Genomic DNA, 25,092 nt, shown 5'->3' on the forward strand with positions numbered 1-25,092 from the left:
ATAAGTAGAAAGGCTACATTTGACAATTCAGGGTGTCAAGGGCAGTTCATTCCTAACTCAGCCGTGGAGGGTCTTTGGCCTTTCTATATGAGATTTAAAGATCTGCAGAAGGGGCTGAGCTCATTAACATGAACTCACAGCTTTTGCCTTTTCCCTGTGTCTCTCCATGGCTAGAATCAGGACATCTCAAAAAATAGAATGTCCCAGCATATAATCTGATAAATAGTCCAATCTGATGTGAAGTCATAGTCTATGGTCTTCCACTGGGCACAAGGCTGTGGATTGTTTTTGCTTAATGACCCCCTTATTTCATATAGCTGTCTAGTAGTGTGGTAATAAAATCTTGACGTTATTATGTTAATAGAAGTTCTGAATACTTATTTCTCTTGTATTTTAAAGTTTTTTGGGTCAAATCCTGCTAGTTTTACTCACAACTAATGCCACTGAAGACAACAGGTGTGACTAAAATGAGCTAAATCTTTTACACAGCTAAAGTAATGATTAATCAATTAATTGGCAAGATACACAGAAAATAGATACAGTACTTATTTGGGACTCATCGGGCCAAATTCGCTGTCTTCCTAAACTGATGCAACTCCAGAATATTCAACAAAGTTGTATATATTTACATAGGCCTGCAGTGAATTGTAACCCTTAATGTAAAGTAATCAAAATATTTTTATTGAAGTTTAAATAGTGTGCACATCTCAGAAATATAATTACTCAACATAAAATGGTTTTTCTATTTATTTAAATGCTTATCTGACCATCACCACCGTAGTATCTATGTTTTCTTCTCATTTCCTTTTAAATTAGGCATTGTAAGCAGCCTATTGTTTCTGCAATAAATGTGCATGTATGTACTGAATGTTTTCAATCATCATTTAGCCAGTGTAGATTATTTTAAAAATAGGTTTACTTTTACAGCAGCATATGTTTTACAGTACCGTAAAATATGGACTTTAAATCAATGTATTGTCTATATAAATGGTCATCAGCTTTAAGGAATGTTTATATCCAAAAATAAGTAAACCTTGGAATAAAGCTTTAACAGCTGACTTAGTCATTATAGCTACTGCAGTGCTACATGCTGAGAAGCTAGATATAAATATGAAACACTATAGGTTTTCCTCTCTCTTTTTGCAGTCTTTTGTAGAAGACAAAAATGACACCATCATATAGTTACCTAAAGACTTGACAGGTATTGATTTAAAGCACAATATATCAAGTGGTACTGTAAAAAGGATTTCATGGTCATAAATTTTAATGTCTTCCAATTTTGCACCCTCTCAGTAACTCGTCAATAACAACAGTTCAGTTTAAAATATTTGCTTCATTCCTGCATGGCATTAAACTCTATTATACAGTTGTTTGGATACATAAGATGTGACAAAAGGCAACTCAGGCCATAAAACAAATGTTACATTATATTTTCTATAATCTGTTCACCAATGGGAATGCTAAACAAATTGCAGATTTTTACTATAAATACATTTTAAAAACTAATTTTAATATAGAAATGCAGTTGCCTTTTAAAAAATAATTTATATTGAGCTTTTGATTTTTTTAATTGTAATTTAAGTCTTTGTTATAATTTTACATACATAATGAAAATATTTTTCCTGAAAATTTTAAGCTTTGTAGGCATCACTATGAATTATGTACACAATCTTCAATTTCAGAATTACCAGTTTAATTATTAAAAATAAAGCAAATTAAAACAAGAATAATAGTAATTTACTCACTTATTGCTATCTTTTGATTTCATTAAAAATTATCTTTAAATACAATTAATATTAAATATATTAGCAAAAGAAATTTTCTGTTCATTTAATTTCTTTCTAACAAAATAGTTCTTAAAGTATTTAAAGTTTTAAGCTACAATTTTAAATTATTTTTTTCTGTAGTGGATTGGAGTATCAGAATTTGAATATGTGAATGCCCTGAGGATTGTAAATAAATGATTGTGTAACAGGAAATAAAATAAAATTCAACTTCTATGGCAAATTCTTCTAACAAATGTGATAATTCTGAACAATTCTTGTTTATAAAATACATCTTCGGCTAAATTGGTTCACAAATGTATTTTTATTTACAACTAAATTTTATATTATGTTGCTGATGATTGCAAATATTTTTTTCGAATTGTTAAATCATTTAAAAATGAATGCTTAATTTCGATAGTAATACATATGAATTATTACATGAAATAATTTATTTATATACAATGTATACAACTTTTAGTTTAAATGGGAATTTTAAAAAATAGCTTTTCTACCTGGAAAAACACAGTTAGGACCCAGTACCACAAACTTTTACTTACATGTGCCCTGATCCTCCACTGAGATCCACTAGCATGGATCTCTGCATTCATCCAGAGTTCCATTGGATCAGTTGGATACCAGATGGTGCTGGGGTCTGCACTAGCAGATCCTGACACAGGTTTAGGGCCCTGAATAGTATTTATGCACACAGGTAGTCTGACTGAGCAGCCCTTACTCACGTGAGCGATTCCAATCTTGAGTGGTTCTGTGCATGTGAGTAACATGGGACCACTTCTGTGAGGAAGGACTATTCATTTGACTAAGGGTTTGCAGGATCAATCCCTGAATTGGTAACTATACTTATTTGATGTAAAAGGAAAATTATAGTCTCCACCATGAACATTTAAGTAAACAGGAATATTACAGTACAATTGCTTTATAATGAACATTTTAAAATTAATTTAAATAAAAAACCATGCAAAATCACACCACCATGTGAAAATTCCTTTTGAAAAAATTAAGAATGTAAAATGCTATTTTAAAAAATGTAAAACACATAATATAGGCATTGTTTAATTTAAGCATATACAGTCTGAATTAAAACTGAATACCTGACTCAGCAAGCAAATGTGAAAATCTATACTAAAATTAACAGGGAAAATTTAATTTCTTTTTATTATATTTTTATATATATTTATGCAAGAAAGGATAAAAAGATGTCCATCTAAGCCTCTAGGTACTTTTAAGTTCATTAATATAACAAATAACAAAAAGAAAAGTATTATGCACCAGCAGTAACTAACTAATCATTAAGGTGGGGGAAGAATTTTGAATATTTTTTAGTTGCTAAACAAATTATGGGAAATAGGAACTAATCCTTTTGTAGAATTAAAAAAGCTATCAATGAAATATAGCTTGTTTTGTTGTTTAAATATCATTTTCAGGTTGTTTAATTTTTCAATAAAACAGTAATTGTCAGTTTCGATGCATATTTGTACAGCTAGAATGTAAAGATATATATTTATAAATTGTTATGACAAATTTGTCTAACACCTGTATGACAAAGGAAGATGTATGGATGAAATAGATGGGAAGAATGTATTTTTGAATGGTAACCAAATACAGCTCTTGTTTAGTTATATTTGTTCATATAGTATCTAGCAAAAGATTGTTATTTAGTTTAATAATACAAAAAATCTAGTCAAATAATTAGTTATTTAACATAAAGTCTATGAGGCATTTAACAGCCTCAAGTGGTTGGAACATTTTGTTGAACATCTGTTTGTTGATGCATGATTCTAGTGTTATTAATCTTCTTTGTAGGTAAGCAGGTGATTCACCCTAACCAAATTGCTGTTGTCCAGGAACAGTTCTCTCCAAGCCCTGAAAAAATAAAGTGGGCACAAGAACTGATTTCTGCTTTTGAAGACCATCAGCGATTAGGAAAGGTAAATATTTTATTAATACCACATATAGAATACCAGTTAGAATAATATTTAAATTTGAGGAAAAATTGAAGCATGTAGTGGGGAGTGTTTGTTTTTACAATAAAAAGTATATAGTAATTTATGGTTTTATTAGCCAAATGTATGTCAGGGCACAATACAGCTAGAATATTCACAATAAATATGGAACTTCTCAAATACATTTACAAATACATTTCCTTTATTTTCCTGCCTGTCTTAACTTTTATCCTTTAAATAAAATTATTTGCTGCTTAGAAAATTAAAAATACTATTACATTATTTCACAAAAATCATGATATTGTCATATGAAAATAATTTGCAATCAAAGGACAGGTAGCATGGAAGAAAAAATACATCCTGCTTGCTTTGGTATTACTTGTGGGAAGAAATTAATAGATTTGAAATTCTTTATTTTTAAAAAATATCTGATAAAATGTATTTAGTTATGGGGGTCCAATTCTGCTACTGCTTACATGTGTGAATAAAGTAACTTATGTGCATAACTATTTGCCAAATATGGATCTTAATCATTAAAAGTGGGAATGTTTTCTATGTATTTGTACCAATTTCTGGACCTGATATTTGGATAGAGTGGAAAGCAAATTAACACTAGAATATGATTGTTCCTAATTTAGTGCATCATTGAGTCTCACGTTTCCTGCTCTGTGGGTTTCTGCTATGTAAATATTGCGGTGGTGATGCACAATCTGTCTCCACTTTGTGCCAGTAATACTTAAATTAGGGGTCGCCTGAAGGAAGATTTTATGCTAGTTGCAGCATTGTCAGTTAATTATCTTAAAGGTTATTTGCTATAATCCAGTTTGCCTCTTTTTGAAAGAAAAAAGTTGCAGCTAAGTATGTTTATCTTAGTTACAGCCAAACCTGATAATGTTAAAAAGCCTGGGGAGTTTTGATGTTCCCAACATTTAGTTGCACACAAACTGAAATGGCTGAAGTGTGTTTGTACAAAATGTAAGTGAAAAATAATCATAATTATAAGTAAAAAAATCTTCTGTAGTAAAGCTGAGCACGCAAGACTGTGTACTGATTTGTACTTTTTACTGGTAGTGTATAAATATTCCCAATAAATTCCTTTACTTTATGATGTGTGGATTGTAAGTTATATCTTCCCCGTTTTCACACATTTCTAATCCAGGAAAGATTGCATATTAGAAATTCTAGAAAGATCATAGCAGATTTGTGATTCATTTATGCCTACATTTCAGAATAAAGCTATTAGAATAATAATTTATTATTATAATAAAGTTACTGGTCTGCCCTTCACTGTCTACGGTATCTACTAACATGTCCATCACTATGATATTGGGTGCCAGCCTGGATAATTGTTTCAGGTCACCATCATATGTTATCTTTCTGTGTCTCTTTGTTCTGTTCCCCTTATGTCTATGCTAGAATGTAAATAACCATATGGAGCGCGAACATGCATGCATGATTTTTCACATTTTTGCATGATTCATACACGCTTACATATCTTTACAAATGTCATTTGTCTGGGTATACACAATGCCAGTTGTGGATTTTTTCAGGGAAGTAGAAGCAGATAAAATAAGAAACATTCAAGTGACAGACTCAGCAGAATATTTTTAGTTTATGCCTTTGTAACCTCATGAGCCCATATAATTTTAATTTCAAACCTATCACCTGGTAGGGTGGTATGAACTGGGAGGGATATACCGGTAATTTTACAATATTCATAGCATAAAATTACAAAACCCTTACAGAATGGCCTTTAAAGATCTCTGCATTGTGGAAGCATTACTTTTCTATTTGTTTTAAAAGTGTTATTTTAATAGCAGTTTGTCCCCAAAATGCTGGTTTCTTGATTAGATCAGCACTTTATGAAAGTTTTATTGTAACAAGTGCTTTCTAATTAGATTAGAAGCTTCTATAACTCTTTGGCAAATAAAGATTTGCTTCTTTACTAACCAGTTTCCACATTTCTGTATATTTTGTGAATAAAGATCTATCCAAAAAACAAAACAAAACACCACCCCTGGATAAGCAAGTTATTTTGTGACCTGGCTGGAATTCTTAACATTTAAATACTACTACTTTTTCATAACAAAAAAATTAGTAAATAGATTTCTGTGTGCTATGGTTCCTGCAAACTTCTTAACTGAGTTTCTATTGCTGTATTATAAATGCGTAGCCAAGAAAAGCCTGAACAATCTGATTACTTAATTTTTCCAAAGCAAAGGTGTCTCACAGGAGGGATCTCACGCTGTGTGTCCTAGAGAGATGTTAAAATTACAATAATAACTCTTCCCATCCCATCTTGTAAGAAATATTCCAAATATTGCTTTTAGAAATCCTAATGTGCAGATAGTGAAACACCACTCCTGCTTTTCTTTTTATTTTATTAAATTAGAACTTGCATGTCAGTAGGTCCAAAAATATAGCTTTGGTTCATACTGTTCAGTCTTGCATGTTTTTTGTTATGTTATTAATCAAAATTGAAAGCCTGGAAAAAATAAATGCAAGGGATTTGAGTGGCTAGGTTGCTCACAGATAAATTATTGGTCTTCAATCTCTAGGATCACAGTTTGTTGTTAATTGGTTTCAAAGTTTGATGCCCTTAGTCAACAATAGTTTGCATTAAAATACAATAATCAGCTCTCATAATTTATCACAGTTTGACAGATACAATAGTCATAGTAATCTTTGTTTGAGAAAAGGCTGAAATCAGACTACTATATCTTGGAAACTAAAATGCTTTGACATAGTGGTCCCTGCATTTGAGAACAGAGGTTAGTAAGAATTAGGATCACAGGTGGACTCTAGGGTATTTTAGACACTCCTGTAGTCCCTAGGGAGAAAAAAAGATTCTGCTAGCCAAAATTATTTGGAATAACATTATGGGCATGGTCCTGTTTGCACTGAAGCCAACGACAAAACTTTCATTAACTTTTTAATAGTAGCAGGATTGGGGCCTATGCATAGGTAATGAAAAAAGGGAATGACTAACACAATATTTATATCACTGGTCCAAAAACTGGACCTCCACCTGGTGTGTCATTTGTGTTTGTACTTTATTGTTTGTGTCTGATTTGGACATTGTTGAACTAAATCACCATTCTTTGTAAAGGGCTTTGAGATCTGCAGATGAAAAGTGCTATATGAAAGCAAAGTATTGCTATAATACAGCTTCAGTAATTTTTCAAAGAGAAGTGCATTGTACAATTGCTGTACAATTGTATGTATGAAAGTGACGTATGATTCTTGGGACTAAATTCAGGTACAACCCCCATGAAAAATCTAAAAGTGGCATAAAATAGATCTTGATCATAGACTGGGTTCAAGAAGCAAGATAGTTTATCTAGTTTACCAAATTTTGCTCTCACTCTGATTTAAATCTGGAGTAGCGCCACTGCAGTAAATGGAGATAATAAAGCGATACAAATCTAAATTAAATGAGGGCAGAAATTGGTCCACGTGGCTTACAAAATGAATAATTTACACTCCAAAAAAGCAAGCTGAAGGTAGCAGGAAAAGCTATTAATAGGGTATATGAAAAAACAGCTCTCCTTTTAATGTAACTACATTACACTTTACCGTGTACCCTCATTTTCTCAGCCAAAATGCAACTTACTCCACCATTACATGACTGATAAATTTGACCCAAAAGTACTTTAAAAATCAAAGAAGCTTTTTGTTGTTTATATATAATACAAATAGTAAATTAGTTTTAAAATATATTCAGATTGAGTATTCTTGTGCAATCTGAGTTTAAAATATTATATTAGGTACAATATCATTTCTGTAAGGGTCTTTACGAGTTGGCTGAGTTGGGTTTTTAAATCTGATATCAAGCAAAACTGACAAATGGAGTGCAAAAAGATAAAATAAAAGTGTAATTAAGTTTTTACAGATATAATAAGTTGTAAATATTTTAACAGAACCTGATTGGTCAACCAGAAAAGAAAGAGCTAAATATTGCCTCAAAAATCACATGTAAATTAAGTGAAATTTAAAGTTAGGATTAGTAATTCACAGTTCAAAACTGTAGCTTTGATTGAGTGCTTTAGGCTCCACCGGGCTAAGCTGAAAGAATGATATATATAGTGCTATGTATGGATAATATTCTTAGCAGGCCTTTGGCATCTGAATGATGTGTGAACTCAAGTGATTTGGCAAACTATATAGTAGCTTTTATGGTCCTTCCTGGAATCCTTTTATTTACACAGTATCTGGTCTGCAAGGGAATTGCTCACAAAGGCCCTGTCATAACAGTCTTTGTTTAGAAAAGTCTGAACCCAAGCTACTGTATCTTGGAAACAATTTTCATTCTAGGACTTGTATTTGTGAGTGCCTCAACTCCCCTTGAGGTCAGTTAGTGTCTTTCCCCTTATTGCAGTGGGAGTGGGATCCAGCCCTCACTAAGGATTCTGTCTGTCTGTAACATCTGGCTCCCATTGCCTTCCCAAGGGGCTGCTGTTCTGGGAGAGGGCTCCTTAGCACCTGTGCCAATGTGTGTGTGTAGTCAGGAAACACTGGCCCCCAAGCTCTTCCTTCATTCTGGGCTTGTCTATACTTACAACATTGCTGCAAGGCAGCTGTAGCGCTTCAGTGAGACACTACCTGAGCCGATGGGAGGGATTCTCCCGCTGGCTTAGGTACTCCATCTCCCCTAGAGATGGTAGTGAGGTCTCCGGTCAACCCAGCACTTTCTACACCAGGGGTCAGGTCGGTTTAACTGCATTGCTCAGGGGTGCGGATTTTTCACATAAAATATAGTCAGTCAATCTTATTAACAAAAGTAGCTGGTATTCAGAAGAGATCAAAGAAGTGTGCTATAGCATAACTGGTGGATTTCCTCCCATAGAAAAGACTATTTGGGGGAAAATCGTGAACTTTTGTTATGCAGTGGTAAGGGGCACGTTAGCTTGTTATTCCTGCATATGCTGACTCCACACTGGTATGACCAATCCTGTTCACAGGTGGGGTAGGTGAACTACAAAGCAGGCGAAGAGCCTGCAGAAGCTCATGAGAGCTCTGGGAGCTCGTACAAATGATTTGCTTGCCCCTTCTGTCCCCAAGCAGGCCCTCTGTGGATCTTGATCCTTTTCCCTCCTGTCACTGAAGCCCTGGGGCTAATGCACAGGGAGGCTAATACAAGATGCAGCCTGCGCCCAAAGGTCAACACTGCAGTAAACACCCCTTAGCCTGAATCAGTTGGCATAGTTCAGTCGCAGGTTTTTAATTGCACCGTAGATGTACCCAAAGAGTCCAACATCAGTTTAAAGGATACTTTGGATAAGAAAAGGGAGTCTGTCTCTACAAATATTCTATTTGAGTGCCTCACTTTTTCTAGCATCTGTGTATTCTGTATATCTTGTGCATCCAGGTTAGTTATTTGATAGCTGCCAGTTCCTGCCTTCCCAGAAAGAAGTTAAGTTCTTAAGAAGTTAAGAATCCTGGATAGATTTGGATTGGGAGGTCCATTTGTAAATACTCTGCTGGGAAGAGAGGAACAGGAAACTTCATCTTTTTATAAACTGAAAGATATTGACCAGGATCATCTCAAGCTTTCCCAAACATCCTCAGCTAGTCCTTAGTGATTTACTAAGCTGTAGAGATTCATCAGTGCAAAGGGGCAGGGGCCTTGTCCCAGCTTTTATGATAAATTTTCCCTTCGAAAAGGGGTTTTTAGAAGAAAACCTGGATTCAATCCTACCTGGCCTGTCAGGCAACAAATTTAATCTTCCAATGTTGACTTCTCTGAAAATAATCCTAAAACCTTTTCCGCAGGAAAAATCATCTGTTTGTGGTCAGAAGGTTCCCTGACAAGCATAAGCGTAGTTCCAGTTTTTGGAAAAAGGAGTGCTCGTTTCTTTTTTTTAGAGTAGCAGCCGTGTTAGTCTGTATTCGCAAAAAGAAAAGGAGCCACCGGTACTCCTTTTCTTTTCTCGTTTCTTTTGTTTCTGTACCTGGAAGTAAACCCAAGCCATTCTCCTGAGCCCCTAAGCAGAGGGGCAAAAGGTTTCAGACAGTCAACTTTCTCCCTCCATGGACTTTGCCGAAGGATTTTTTCTTAATCCCAGTGGGAAGTTATCTTTCTGAACTCCTGGGTCTTTTTCCATAGTCTCCTGTGGGTGTCCTCTTAATATCCTCCTGCTTCTTCCCCTTCCCAGAACAGTGGTCTTCCCTTCCTTTCTCTGTAAACTGTGTAACAATTTGCGGAGTTGGGAACGGTGTTCCCAGACCCAAGCAAACAGATTTTGATGGATTTATTCCACATTCTTTGTGGCCTCAGAGAAGGAGAATATCAGACCTTTTTCTTTTCCTTTTAGGATTTGGAAGTGAGTGAACAATTTCATAAAACCTCAGAGGATTAAAATGGAATCTTTCAGCTAGCAATCGATCAGGAATATCCTAGACTTGACTATGCCTGCTTACACATCACCTACTTTCCTTCCCATCAGAAGTACACAAGGTTTGCAGTGGCTAGCTGATATTTCCAGTTCAGCACTTCTCCATTTAGTCTGCCTGAGTGTGTTCACAGTCAGCCCTCCATTGAAAGGGTCTTACATAATTACTTATTTCGACAACAGGTTTACTCTCCCAGTCTCTGGACTGGGTTACACAAGCAGTATGGGAGCTTTGTTCAATTTACTGGGTTTCATAATGAATGATGGGGGAAGACGATGAATGCTCCAAGTCCTAGACTAAGTACATTTTTCCTCAGATGTGAGGAGCTAACACACAGGCCCAAAGAGAGAGAGAAATTAACCTTCTTAGTGTTCAGAAGGCTAATCCGAGAGAAGCACATCTTTATAAAGTCCATCTGCTCAGCAGTATTTGTGTACCTAGACCATGAAAAACATAATGCTGCTGGGAAGTCTGTTCCTTTATTTTTGTTCATCTGAGTAGAGGTCATCATCCTCTTACTTGGGCCATATTGGGTCCAGGTCACCTTAACTGTACAGCAGACTGGCTAAAGCAATAAAAGAGTATTCTAGAAGAGTTGTCCTAAAGGCAGAAGCCTTTCAGCAAGAATTGGGGAGTCCCCAATCATATACCACAGTTGCAACAAATGTAGTACCAGTGTTCCCTTTAGGCAGCATTTCATGGAAACTTTCTCCCCTGGCCTTGCAATTTATCTGCTTCCACTAATTGGAGACTCCTAAATAAACTGAAGAGGTCACAAAACTGCTTTCATCCTAGTTACCCTGAACTGGCCAAAAGTGGTCTTGGTGTGCAGAATTCATATAAGACTCCTTCTATACTTAGGCCAAGACCTTACTCAGCAGGACTCAGTAACACCCCATACCTGGGTCCCACTTGACCTGGTTCATAGTAGGGTATTCCTGAAGTCCTGAACTCCTCTGACATGGTGGCCCAAACCATGCTGTACACACCCACAAAGAATAATTATTTTGCTTTCCATGTGGTACAGGGCAATTTTGTTCCCACTAGACAGCCAGGTTTAGTTTTTCCTATAGTGTTTTTTGTCAGAGGCCTATTCCCGACTCCATTGGGATTGAAGCCTTTGCATGAGTACCTACAGAAGAGACAAGAGGACATCAACCCTAGGGACCATTAGCCAGAGCTCATCTGCTGGATTAGTGATCAAGACAGTAGATAGTGGAAAAGACAGTTTTTCAGCTGGGTTCCCAAAACACAATTAGGACTTTGATGATCAATAGAAACACTTGATTTCATTTGTACCAGAGAGAAAAACCAGTACAGATCTGAGCTGAAGTTTAATATGCTTGCGACAGCTTAGGAAAGGCAGATCTCCATGTTCTGTACCTGCCGTAGCGTGAGAGTGGTTTCAGTAGCATCCCTCATATCAAGAGCATTACGTAATCCAGATGGGTGGTCAAAAAGGCATGGATGATCATGAAAAGACCAAATGCAGATGAAAAAAGAACTTCTGGACACCTAAGCCATATGCTCTCAGAGATCAGGGAGTATCCCTAAATTGCAAATCTTGTTAACAAAGCATGAGCAAACTCCTTCAGTAATGGGGCCAGTCACTATCCCAAGCAAACTACCTCCAAACAATTAGGACTCCATGGATTGGCATTAATCTCAAATCACATTCTTCCAAGCCTCAATCTCTTATCTCAATTAGGTACAAGGAAATACCACACTATCTGGGTTAAGTGAAAGACACACACAGCTGCAAGACGTCTGCATACTGATAGTCTTGGAATCATAGAAAATAAGGGTTGGAAGAGACCTCAGGAGTCATCTAGTCCAGCCCCCTGCTCAAAGCAGGACCAGCCCCAACTAAATCATCTTGCCCAAACTGTTTCATTATCTTATCAAAGGGTACATGTAGAACAAGAGAATTGAAAGAATAAACCCCTTTAGAACACCACATACTGTATGAGAGGCCTCAGTGTGCATGAGCAATTGTGCAACACCACCTTCTGGCATCTTTCTGGGGGAAAAAATGGAATGGAACCACTCACATGCAATCCTGTCCATCCTGGCCAGTAGGCCAGTCACAAAACGATACAAACAGTAGCAAACATTGCTGGCACCTTTTTAAAGGAGTTCAGCAGGAGGAAGGCCACCAAGTCCATTGTAGTCTCTGTATCATACCCACTTGTTTAGAAGAGATCAAGGAAATGTGAGACTCCAGAGTATATGAGAACGTCCTGCACTACCTTCTCAATAACCTTGTAAAACAGCAGTTTAAAGGCCAAGAATAATTAACAAGATCAGAGTCCAAGATAGGATTTCTTGATCAGAGGTCTAATGAAGACTTATTTGATGGAAGGTGGTATTTTACCATCCTTCTTAAGGTAAGCATTGATTACCAGACCCAGTATCTGCCTGATTGGTTTTATTTTACATGAGGGAAATAGGTCCAACTCACAGTTAGTTTCCAGAGTTGCTCTAGGACCTCAAGAAGCAAAATTGATTGAAACTGAACCACAGAGGATTTTTGTCTCCTCCAGGTACAGATTTGCTCTCAACAGAATGGCAATCCAATCTGAGTCCAATGAAACTAACCTGCAAAAAAGGATAGAGTATTTCTAACAGTAAGAAATTTTTTATGATGCTTCTGTGAGGTCGAAATCTGAATTTACCAAGCTATTTACCAAACCAAAGTATTTCATAAGGTAAAACTTCTTAGATCCTATTGTGGTAAAGAAGAAAACCTTCACTTCCCCAAGAGCATAAGACTAAAGTCTTCTATCAGGAAATCTTTTAGTCTTGGAACACAATGGACCAACACTGGATCTCTTTATGCTGCTCCATATATTTCATGTGTACAAGTTAGAAAGATCTTTGAGGATGACATATTGGGACAGAATATCCAAGCACACTGTACCAGTGTTCAAGAACCACAGACGGTCATAGGGTTGCATACCATTTGCACATGACGCTTTTCAGAACCACTTATATCACTCAGTCTATGTCTCCATGAATGGCATAATGAATGGGTCTTCTGTCCTAAGAAGAACAAACATAAACCCAAACTGATGTGGTGTAAGTTGAGTCCTGAATATCTCCGATGGCAACTCCCCTGGATCTTGACACGTTATTCCATTAGGTTTTCCTAAAATTCATTTAAATTGTCCCCCTGCTGCAAAGAATTTGTTCCTTTTTGTTTTGACAGGGATAGTGAGAATAATTGCTCTCTGTCCTCTTTATAATATATCTCTGCCTATTCGTAGTCTGTTACTTTTGTCTCTGTATTATTTTAGACTTACCATGCTCAATTCTTTTTTTCACAGTCGTTATTTTCCAAACCTTATCATTTTTGTTGGTCTCCTCTGAGATCTTGCGACAATTAGTCTCTCTTTTTAAAAATTCCTTTCCAGCTTTGTTTCCTCTTGGTACCTGCTGAGTGTACCCTGCACTCCATCCTCCAAGTCACTTTGGGCTAGTGTTGAATACAAAGTAGATCTACTAGGATCCCATTCGCCACTGCACACTTGACACATAAATTATGGTGTTTTTTAAAACATTTTATCTATTGGAGAGAATATAAAATTTCATTATAAATTCATTGGCCCAATGTAGGCCAGTTTATAGAATGGGATGGGGCACATAGCTCCAGCAGGCTCTGTATGCGGCTATTCCCATTGCAGTCTAGAACACTGGCCTGAGATATAAGGATGTGGAGGAGGGGGAATATACCTGCTTTGCAGACATGAGTTGTGGAGCTTCTCAGGAGACAGGGACACCACCTAAATAATCTCCCTGTTCCCATCCACGCAGCCCTGTATGTATCAATAATCTCATCCATCCCCCCTACAGCTGGAGCTGCAGAGGACTTAACAATTACGTCAACCTCTGTGCAGCTCCGGTAGGCAGGGAGAGAGGGAGTAACCAAGTCGCCCCCCTTCTCTCTCTGTCTGAGTTGTTATAGACCTGTCAGCAAGGGAAAGATCTTTGAGACATGGAGAGCCATGCAGTCTTTCCCCAGCTGTTAGTCTGTTAGGGACAAACCGCCTCCACTCCCCATGAGTGGGACATCAAGGAAGAGCTGTCTATGCTCTGCTCCCTGACATTTCCCAGTGCCTGAATGCCACATATGGCACTCAGGCTGAGCAGAGTCAGAGACTCCGCCTTTGGGAAGGGGAACACATGGTACCCCTCCCCCAAGATCTGCTTTCACAGCTGGTCAACCCAGGCAGGATGAGGAGTTCCTGCAGCTTTGACTTGGTAGAAGCTGCTGGGTGCAGACTGGGTCCCATTCTTTGTAATACCACACCTTTAGGACATTCAGAATGTTGTTACTCTGAGAGGTTTTGGTAATGAACATGAAATGTATGAGGTATTGTTTGAAATGGACATACTAAAGGAAAGTCCAAAAGGGTCATATGACACTACCTAAAATTTGTAGCCAACCACATTTCTCCTACATCTGGCCATAAGACTTTTGGGTAATCCTGTAAAATACACCCATGTTTAAATACTCTGGAAAGAAATAGGATATGTGTTTATGATGTGCAAGTCATGGTGCTTTCATAGGGCGATCATTTCACAATCATTCATGATCTGACCTTGGCAGAATGAGCATGACCCTCCTTTTCTGTTTTGTCTTGGTTTTTTTCTTTTTGTTATTTTCCTTCCCCCAATTGCAGTGTAAAATTTATGGGAAATATTCTGGGGACTAATTTACTGAAGCTTTAGGCACTCTCTGCTTTCCACAGATGTTATAAATATCACTTCTGCTTAAAGAATCACATCAACTCTCCAAAAGTGAGATTTGGATAATCAGGAAATCCTGAGTTGACTCCCAGGTTATAGAGCAGGGAGAGCTGAGGAAAAGGAGACAAAGGCATGGGAATGAGCCAAGGAAGTGAGCCATTTTGCTGAGAGCCCAATCCAAGATGTTTGATGTCCTCAAATACCATGGAAGTCAATGAGAATTGAGGGTGCCCAGCACTGCTCTCAGCACCTTAGAGGGTCAGGCCCTAAATCAGCCTCATGAAAGTGCCTGAATGGGGAGTCGGTGATGTTCTGTGATTGGCAGAAAAGTAGCACAACACCAACCAGTTCTGACCCAGACACCAGTTCTGATGCTGGGAGCAGGAATAGTCTGTGTTGCATTCCCAGTTTGCCAGTGGGGAAATCCCGTGTCAGACCTGCCAGCATTGTTGCTTCCCTAGCTCCACACCCAAAAGGCTTCGGAGCTGACAAAACTGTGTTTCACAGCACTTCTCTACACTGCATACAGACTCTTCCAAGTGGGCCCAGAAGAGTGGTGATGTGAGCAAGTCTAGTACATGGAATCGGCAAATGGAAAGTGATGGACCAGGCAAGTGTTGGGTGTAGTGCCGAAATAGCACCACCTGTGATGGGACTTTTTCTGATAGATAAAATGGAAGTGTAACATCATCAATTTTGACCTTTGCATCAGTAAGAACATGGCAGTTAATTTCAGAGAGGGAAGGTGAAAATTTTAGTGAATTTCCAGTGGAAAAATGTATAAGAAAAAGGAAATTTATAAACAGGGACTAAGGGAGAACAATAAAGATGAAGCTTTGAAGATTGCACAAGTATGGAAGCAGAAAAGCTGCCACACTTGTGAAAGCAAGCAGAAAATGTCAGCTGCTTAGAAATAGGAAAAAAGAGAAAGAGGATGATTTATCTCCTGAAAGAAAACAATAGACTTTCTCTACACACTGGAACAGAAATTGTATCACATGTTTGCCTTACATGCAGTTGGGCTCACTTTTTTAGGCCCTAGTTTCTGTAATCTTGTGGTGAGTCCAAGGTCCCTGTTGTGATGTGTGCAGGAATTCTGAACACATGTAGGGTGAGATTGTGACTGTCCCTTGCCTGGGTGATCAGTAGGAGGAAGGAGCCAGGAGTCACTTTATCCTTCTCCCTCTTCTCACACAGCCCGTGTAAAGACTACCAATGGTTGCAATCATTGCATTCAGGGCAATGTTAAAACATGCAGTCTGGCCCTTGCATTGTAATTCTTTCAGGCTAGGGACTTTGACTTATCCATCTATAAATCACCATGCTCACCAGGAATGATATAGCAGTAGTAAGCCTGCCCAACATGGCTGTAGTTCTCTCCCTGACAAAGTGCAAGCGATGTACAGGTATGCTTTTTATAAGCATGCACCTGAAGGCCTGGTTCTCCTCTCTGATCAGTTTTACCCAGTGTAACTCCATTATCTTCACAGGTTTGAGAGGAGAATTAGGCCCTGAATTTTTAAGACTATGTGCACTGAATTTGAAACAAACACATGAAATCTCCAGAGGAAGTCACCATACGGCTTGAGTTCCTTGTGCCTAGAACTGGCGTCTCATCTGTATGAATTGTTTAAACAAACCTATAGTATATATTGTAAACTAATAGTTCTTAGGCTCCCACCCACTCTTCAGAAAGCCTGTGGTTGTAACCCATCACACAACTATAACTGCTACTGTAGTCCCCCACTCCGTCCTTCTAAGATGCTATGGCTTCCACCCTATGGTTGCCCATACCTCACCAACTGAGGATTTGCTCCCTAATTTTGGAAGATCCTGTTACTTGTCCTAGCAATTCTGTGATCTTGTTGCTGCTGACATCAAGTATCCCATGCCCAGATGCATCCAAAATTTGAGTGTAGAGGTAGCTCAGCAGAAATATTGCTGAGCTCTGCAATAGGATACATCATGCATTGGGCAAGAAGGAAGAATCCTATTGCAGGATTGTGGAAAGAAGGGAATGTGAAGGTAGCAAGCATAGGAAAGGAGAGGGCAGAGGCTTATGGAAAGAGAGAGACTAAGGGACTAGGGGATGCTATCAGAGGAATGCTGAGAAAGAGAAGACTCCAAAGGCTATTGAAGGGGGAAAAAAGGAGAAATGCTCAAATTCCAAGAAACAGCTACACTGAATCTCCAAACCTTAAAGGTTTCCCTAGCACTATCACCAAGTGACCTTTTGGAATCTATTTATGCTAAAAATTATAAACTTATCTCATTCAGATACTGGGGAAAGACTGAATGGCTTATTCTGGCTCTGTGGAGAGTGTGGAATGTATCGTAGAACACGAACAATCTGAAGCCCCACTTGTCACCAGTGATTTAAGGATATTTCAATTCTTGCTAAAATTTTGATTAAGAATTGTATTCTGATAGAGCATTTTAACTACTAGAAAACTAAGTACAGGCTAGAAATGTGAGCTTATTAGGAATGTTTGCCAGTAAGTAGATTCAGATCTGGGACTAAATGAATTCGTAGTGTAACTTCAAACTAAGTCAATGGTTAAGACAAGATTTTTTTATAATGTGAAGGAAAATAAAAGTTTTTTTTTTTAAAAGGCAAATTTCATCTAATGGAATTAGAAAGGCTAATGTAGGATAATACCATAATTACTGGTATTGCCGGTCTGCAGAAAACTGGATGTGGAAAGAACTATGTTGAATAGAATATATTCAAACTGGTTGCTTTTTCTGGATTTTAGCTCACTATTGCAAATTAGTAGGATGAAATTAAACCTCAGAGTGAATAAACAAAGAAATCAGCTTGCCTCTGCTCCTGCTTCACGTAGGAAAAACAGACATTTCCCTCTCAATGTAAGTGTAGAATTCTGATTGATATATATCAAAGTTACCTATGCACATAGAAAGGACTGCACACCGTCATGTTTTCATGTGCATCTGTGCTATTTTCTTGTTTTCCCTCTTTAAACCTCTAACCTATTAGTTTAGTGATAACAGGGCAAATGTGCTGTTTACTAAATTGGTCCCATCTAAAAGAACACATAAGTCCAGTTATCACTGTTATGCTACATGTGAATTAATCTTTGGAACACTGACTTTTTTCTAAACTATTATTAAACGACCCCTTATAGCAAAATAGACACAGTTGTAACATAAGCTTTATTTAACAAAAATATGTTTTGCATAAATTAGTATCTCAACCACTCCATAGCGTTATGCTGAACAAATAGTTAAATAATAAACTATAAATCTTAAAATGTTTGCTTCATTTCTAATTCTTGCTTTCAACAGTTGACAAACTTAAGTTATGGTTATCTAAGTATGTTCTTTTAAAAATAGCTAATAATGAAGCTGTAAATGACTGCAATGTTATTAATAGATTGTTTATTATTTACACAGGGCCTACAGAGCTCTAGGCAATTTGTAAAGACATTTTTGAAGCATTTTTCATCTGAATTTCTGCTTGATTTGAATGATGATGACATACCATCAGCCTATTATTCACCAAATCCTGCTAAAATTCCAGGATAATGTACAGGATATTAAACCCTGAATAGAATAGAATAGAATAGAATAGAATAGAATAATTGGACTAATAGTTCAAAAATTGGTTGTGTCGACTTATAGAATGATGATATACTATATAAGTGACTGTGTCCAAGGATGAAATTTTGCTTTGTTATGCCCTAATTTGATGAGATATTTAATTTAATACTGCTTGAATGAGTTAAAGGTATGAAGCTGGGATCCACTGGAACAACGCATTTCCATAATCATTTTTGGAAAATGCTAGATGTTATAATTTGACTTGCTGGATTTCTCAATTTCATTATCAGTCTGTATCTTGTAACTGAAAAATAATAAGCAGTAGTTTGTTTCACTCTCAACTCCCCTGGCTGCCCCCAAACACAACCAACCAGAAATGTCTTTCCTCACTCTATCCCCTCCCTGGTTTGGCTCTCATTAGTCAAAATCTAAAATGAGTTCATGGTCCTGTATTGATTGTAGTGGAGCTCCAAGTGCATGCAGCAGCAACACACACACATACACACACCGCCCACCACACAACGCAAGACCAGAACCTTTACATGTAAGATCTTCTGGGAAGGGGCTACATCCTTTAATTTGTTGTGTGAAATGCCCAGCTCACTTTTGGCCATTGCAAAAGGTAGAAATAATAATCCTGATAGCTTGTTTTGTCTATGTAAAAAAAAAAAAAAATGTCAGAGGTGCCTTTGACAGATGCAGGAAGCATCTTCTACAATATCACTTGGGGCTGGCTTGCTGCAAAGCTTTTTAGCTTCGAAATCCTATTTCTTCAACTCAAAATGTTAGAATTTACTGATGGGTTTGATAAAATGAAAAGGAGATTAAAACATCCAAAGTGGGAGGGCGGTCAGGTTTGGGGCTCAAGGTTTAATACAAGGTTTCTTTTAATTGAGATGTAACTACAGCTTGTTCATTTCATATTAACACTAAGTGTAACATGAGCTAAGTCCTGATAAAAATGAAAAGTTACTCAAAAATCTGTTCTGACTCTGGGCGAGTCACTGTTCAGACACTCTTGGTCAATCCTGTATTGATTGTAGTGGAGCTCCAAGTGCATGCAGCAGCAACACACACACTCCATAAACTGGTAAATTCTCCAGTAGTACACAATAGTCAAATACAGCATGCTCTACATTGTTAGAAATCCCCCTTCTCTGAACATGGACATAATCTGTTAGCCATATGGAAAGGAGGAAAAGGAGAAAGGAACAATGCCAGCAGCTCTGGAATGACAGCCAAGGCCCTGAAAACTAATGGTCTTACCTATAAAGAAAAGGAGTACTTGTAGCACCTTAGAGACTAACAAATTTAAAATTTTGGAGAGGAAGATGATGTCTGTCTGTATCTGTATGAGTTTTTTCATGAAGTTGACAGATTTCCACTCTATACAGCTAAATCTTACCTATGGAGCTCTAACTGGAAGAGATTCCCCCCCCAAAAAAAAAAGTCTAGGGGCCAAGACCTCTGTTTCAGTTTCCCCAAAGGGTAATAATGCTTCCCCCTCGCTTGTAACCAGCTCCGAGTTCTATGTATGGGAAAATGTGAGACCTAGGCACAAGATCGTTACATTGCACTTTATGAAATGAAAAGTGAAGGGGGCTCTGTGTTGGTATCACCATTTGCCAGAGCCAGGGAAAGAATTACTAATATGATGCTATAATGAGTTAGAAATTCTCTAATCTCAAGCCTTGCTGAATGTAGACTAAGGCTCTTAGCTGCTCCAGCTCACTTTTGTGTGATCAGTGAGGATGGTCTGATCTCTTCTATAAAAGGGGCCCAATTCCGTGCTGCTAGTTTGTCTTCTTGTACCAAGCTTCCACTTCTGTTAGAGCTAGTAAGGGCTATTTTCCCATGTCAATCCATATTGTCTGTGCTAATTGGCAGCATGCCCTGAAATACACCTGTCCCACTATGTGGCTCTTTTCTGCTCTCTGCCTGTTTTTCAGATTGGGAGTTAAATACATACGCTCTTTCCTCCACAGTGTGATCAAGGGCAGTTTTTTCCTCCTCCTTTTAACATTGACCTCTCTCCCGCCCCCCCCCCTTTTCCTTTAGTTTGGCTTTTTCTGAAGGCCATACAAGAAGAATCAGTTCCTTGTTTTACAGATGGATGTAAAAAAAAAAAAAACAAAAAAACCAAGCGAAATAACCTATCATTTTACAGGTTCTTTCATGAAGTTTGTATTTTCTGTTTTCCAGGGAACCTTTACTTTCCATGGGAGTATGATAGACATGCCATTACTGAAGCAGGCACAGAACATTGTTACGCTTGCCACCGCCATCAGGAAAAAATGATCTGTTAAATGAAGCTCTCACCATGTGGGCAGAGAAGCAGTTATAAAGAACGACTGTAATACCTCGGGAAAATGTAAATACGACAGAGTTAAGCAGAACTCCGTTTACATTTCCGCAGATCTGACATAATTTGTCTTGCCAGACTTGCTAATTACCACGACTATGTATGATTTCAATTAGTGCTTGCGCCAGTGCAGCCCAATGTGCTGGGCCTCCTGGATCCTGGAGTGAAGTCATATTGCTGGGTATGACGTCACAATACTGATGACAAGCACAGGATTATGACTTCACTGCGGACAGCAGCAGCATCTGGGCTGTGAGGGAAACAAGCTCTTCTAAAATAACAAATGAAACAAAAATCAGGTCAAATGCTTCTGTTTTGTCTGTGCCTTTCCCCGCCCCCAGGCTATTTGCGGCAAAGTAGAAGTCCTCTTTCGAAGGGCAAACTCGTGCATAATTATTAAATAGTGGAAATTGTAGTTATGAAAATCATTTAATCCCTGTGTGGGCTTTCCTCCCCCCCCCCCCCCGATGTACAACAGTCATTAAAAAAGGAATAGACCGTAATGCCAGACTCTTGATTTCTTTTTTTAAGTGGTGGCCATTCAGCCCGTTCCCTCCTGGAAACGTAAAGCCCGGGACGGGCTGGGCGGCAATAAACTTGTCGAGTTTTGGAAGACACAATGCGGCCGAACTTGTGCATATGGTCTGGGGTCAGATTTGCATCACATTAGAGATGCTGCTCCAGGTCATATGGGCCGCGTGGTTAACGGGCTTAGCAAAGCTGTTTTGAAGAGGTTAACCCAGCTTGTAGTAAGGGTAAATAAACATAACAACCAGCCATTGTGCTCTATTCAGCATGTACTCTTATATCGACGGCGAAAGGGTATTGAAGCTGCAGAGGATCAACTTGTGGTTGCCAGAGGACTCCAAGGAAGTTTGAAACACCAACAATCAGAGATTTTGTTTCTGGTCCTCATTAAATCACGAGCTTTTGTGTTCGGACTACGAAGGACTGTTCTTTAAGAAATTACCAGAATGGGAAGTTTTAAACTATGCACCACCCTTTTCGTGACCTACCCAGCAGCAATGCTGCTACACTTAGACAAACACCGCGGGGAAGGCTGTTCCGTTTATTTAAAGGTGTACATAGAAAACAGTTGTTTTTAGTTTCATTTTTCGTCGCCCCCCTCGCCTGTTTACTGCTGGCGCGGAAGGGCGCCGTTGCTTTTCCCTCCCTACGCTCGGGCTTTTTCCTTCCCTGCGACAGCTTTGGCCCGCTTCGCGGAAACATGTTTTTAAAGGTGGTGCTGGCGCTCCGGCAACTGGCTCGGGCGGGCCCCGCCGGGGAGCGGCTCCGCTCGCTTCAGCCCCCAGCCAGGGCGCGCGCGCCAGAGCCGGTGGCCGCACAGGGCCGCACAGGAGCAGCCCCCCGCGCTCGGCCGCTCCGACGGAAATGGCAGAAGCAGCCGGGGCCGCTCCCCGCGGTCCGGCCCGAGCGGGGCTGCAGCCCGGAAGCAGGAGCAGGGCCCAGCGCAGCGCCCGGCTGGGGACACGCCGCTTAGAGGGACGCAGCCACGCTGCTCCCCCCCCCCCCCGGCCCTGCCGGGACCAGGGCGCCCAAAGCCCCCCCAGGGCCGGCTCAGCCCCCGGCCGCTGCGCTGCGGTCCTTGGCCAGGCCGGGCCGAGACCTAACCCGCCGCCCCCCGAGCGCCTCGCCAGCGGGTCCCGCCCGGGGGCTGAGTCCTGGCCCGCCGGCGTCGCGCTGCTTCCACCGGGGCCCCGCTCGCTAGGGCCCGGCCACGGCTCAGTCCAGCCGGGCCCGCCCCCCGGCTCCGGCGAAAACCCTCCTGGCGGCCGGGCTCCTCCCCCGGCTCGGGCCAGTTCTCCGGGGCTGGGCCCCAATGGGCCGAACCCGCCTGGCTACGCCGGAGGAAGAAGCCCCCGGGCACGAGCCGGGCTGTGCGGGGGGAACCGGCGCCCCCCTCCCGCGCTGGGTGACGCGGAGCCCGGCGGAGACACGGGCAGCGGCTGCCGCGGTGCGCGCGCACAGGGGCTGCAGGTGCCGGGGCTGCTGCTCGCCAGGCGCAGGGAGGGGGGCGGGCGAGAAAACCCCAGCGACCTCCCGGCCCCGGCCCCGGCCCCGACAGAGCGAGGGGGGCAGGCTGGAGGCAAAGAGCCCGGGCCGGGCCGGGCCTGGCCGGAAACCTGCCCGTGACACGCAGCCCCTGGCTGGGAGCCTGAGTGAGCCTGTCCCGCGGCTGGGAGAGCTTCGGGGCGCTGCTGAGGGTCCAGGGGAAAGTGCAGGACTCGAGGAGAGGCTGCGACAAAGCTGGAGCCGAGCCGGTCCTGGCTGCAGGACAGCGGGAGCTGCCTGGGGTGACAGAGCCAGGCCAGAGGCTTGGCGAGCTGGCTGGGGAGGGTGACGGCTGTCTCGCGGATGGCAAAGATGCAGGGCCTGGCCGCTGGCTGGGAGGTGATAAAGCCAGGCCAGGGGCGATAGAGCCAGGGGAGGGGAGCGGGAGCAGCGGGCGGGGGCGATAGAGCCTGGGGAGGGGAGCGGGGGGCGGGGGCGATAGAGGGAGGGGAGGGGAGCTGCAGGCCAGGGCGGGGGCGATAGATCCCGGCCAGGGGAGCGGGAGCTGCAGGCGGGGGCGATAGAGCCAGGGGAGGGGAGCGGGAGCAGCGGGCGGGGGCGGGGGCGATAGATCCCGGCCAGGGGAGCGGGAGCTGCAGGCGGGGGCCGGGGCGATAGAGCCTGGGGAGGGGAGCGGGAGCAGCAGGCGGGGGCGATAGAGCCTGGGGAGGGGAGCGGGGGGCGGGGGCGATAGAGGGAGGGGAGGGGAGCTGCAGGCCAGGGCGGGGGCGATAGATCCCGGCCAGGGGAGCGGGAGCTGCAGGCGGGGGCGATAGAGCCAGGGGAGGGGAGCGGGAGCAGCGGGCGGGGGCGGGGGCGATAGATCCCGGCCAGGGGAGCGGGAGCTGCAGGCGGGGGCCGGGGCGATAGAGCCTGGGGAGGGGAGCGGGAGCAGCAGGCGGGGGCGATAGAGCCTGGGGAGGGGAGCGGGGGGCGGGGGCGATAGAGGGAGGGGAGGGGAGCTGCAGGCCAGGGCGGGGGCGATAGATCCCGGCGAGGGGAGCGGGAGCTGCAGGCGGGGGCGATAGAGCCAGGGGAGGGGAGCGGGAGCAGCGGGCGGGGGCGGGGGCGATAGATCCCGGCCAGGGGAGCGGGAGCTGCAGGCGGGGGCCGGGGCGATAGAGCCCGGGGAGGGGAGCGGGAGCAGCAGGCGGGGGCGATAGAGCCAGGGGAGGGGAGCTGCAGGCCAGGGCGGGGGCTGGTCCCTCTCCTGTCTCCCAGCCCGGCTGGACGGCGCAGAGCCGCAGGGGGCCCGGAGCCCGAGCAAAGCCCCGCCCCAGCCGCCCCGGGCTACGAGCGCCCCCTGCGGAGAGGGGCGGCGCTGGGCAGGAGGGAGGCGCCGCGTGGGCCGGAGAGCGAGGAGCTGGCGGGATTTCGGCCCCTGCGTGGTGCGGGGTGATCTATTTCCGCGCCAGGCGCTGGAGGCTAATCTGATCAATTAAAGACTACCTGCTTCGAGTCCGCGGAGCAGCCCCCTCTGCCCGGCCCCCTGTGCGATTAATTCTTGGATGACTAAATTATGGGAAATGCTATTAAAACATTATCCAAACTAATGAGAAACAATTACTTAGAAAATGAGCTGGGACCAGATCGAGCGGCGGACGTTGGCGGGTCTCCCCGCAGATTAATAAATCATCAGGTGCCACGCGAGGCGGGCTGCAGAGCCCTGGCCCCGGAAGATGAAAAAGAGCGAGTTTTTATCTGTTTGCATAATTTTTTCATTAATCTCAATAGGAGCCGTGTGGTGCAGATTGCTTTATTCCCTTAACACCTCGCGGGCGGGGAGGGGGAGATCAAACTAATGTCTTCATTGTTTTCCTGGAGGCTTAATGACAATCTGTGACAGCCTCCGCTTGTTGTCCGGAGGCTGCTCTCAGGACATCGGGCACCAGGCGAGGTGGCTGGGGAGCCCGGCTGGCGCTGTCCTTAGGCGGGCTCGAGCGAGACAGGTCGGGGCGTTTGGAAACACCCCGCTCCCGCCGCCTCCAAACCCTGCGGATACGTGGCGCTTCCCCCGACGGCTTCACAAAACCCATCGGCCCAGCTGCGGATGTTCAGCCCCGTCTACTTGTGCCGCCGCGGGTTGTTTTAGTAACTCCATTCATGCCACCTTTCCAGAGGACTAGACTATGCAGATCTTTGCATTTCTTCCTGCGGGGGGATGCAGCCCGGTTGCGCTGGGGTTCTGCTGATTTTATCCCCCCCCCAGGAAAATCCGGCTCCCAGT

At 42.2% G+C, this 25,092-nt stretch overlaps 1 protein-coding gene across 3 annotated transcripts in view; it reads left to right on the forward strand.

Moving 5' to 3' along the window:
- The window catches only part of CLYBL (citramalyl-CoA lyase), a 224,796-nt gene extending 203,509 nt beyond the window's left edge, over window positions 1-21,287 (forward strand). For 2 of the 3 annotated variants that reach the window (XM_038384944.2, XM_043504723.1), the window contains exons 7-8: window positions 3,588-3,712; window positions 20,633-21,287. In XM_038384944.2, the coding sequence (XP_038240872.1) occupies window positions 3,588-3,712; window positions 20,633-20,728 (221 nt within the window). In that variant the 3' untranslated portion in view covers window positions 20,729-21,287. Of the gene's footprint in view, window positions 1-3,587; window positions 3,713-4,600; window positions 4,703-20,632 lie in introns of all 3 variants that reach the window. The other variant, XM_043504724.1, reaches the window with a different exon arrangement.
- Window positions 21,288-25,092: the final 3,805 nt, after the last annotated feature.

The sequence above is a fragment of the Dermochelys coriacea genome, chromosome 1 (genome assembly GCF_009764565.3).
Source record: "Dermochelys coriacea isolate rDerCor1 chromosome 1, rDerCor1.pri.v4, whole genome shotgun sequence".
Taxonomy (NCBI): Eukaryota; Metazoa; Chordata; order Testudines; family Dermochelyidae; genus Dermochelys; species Dermochelys coriacea.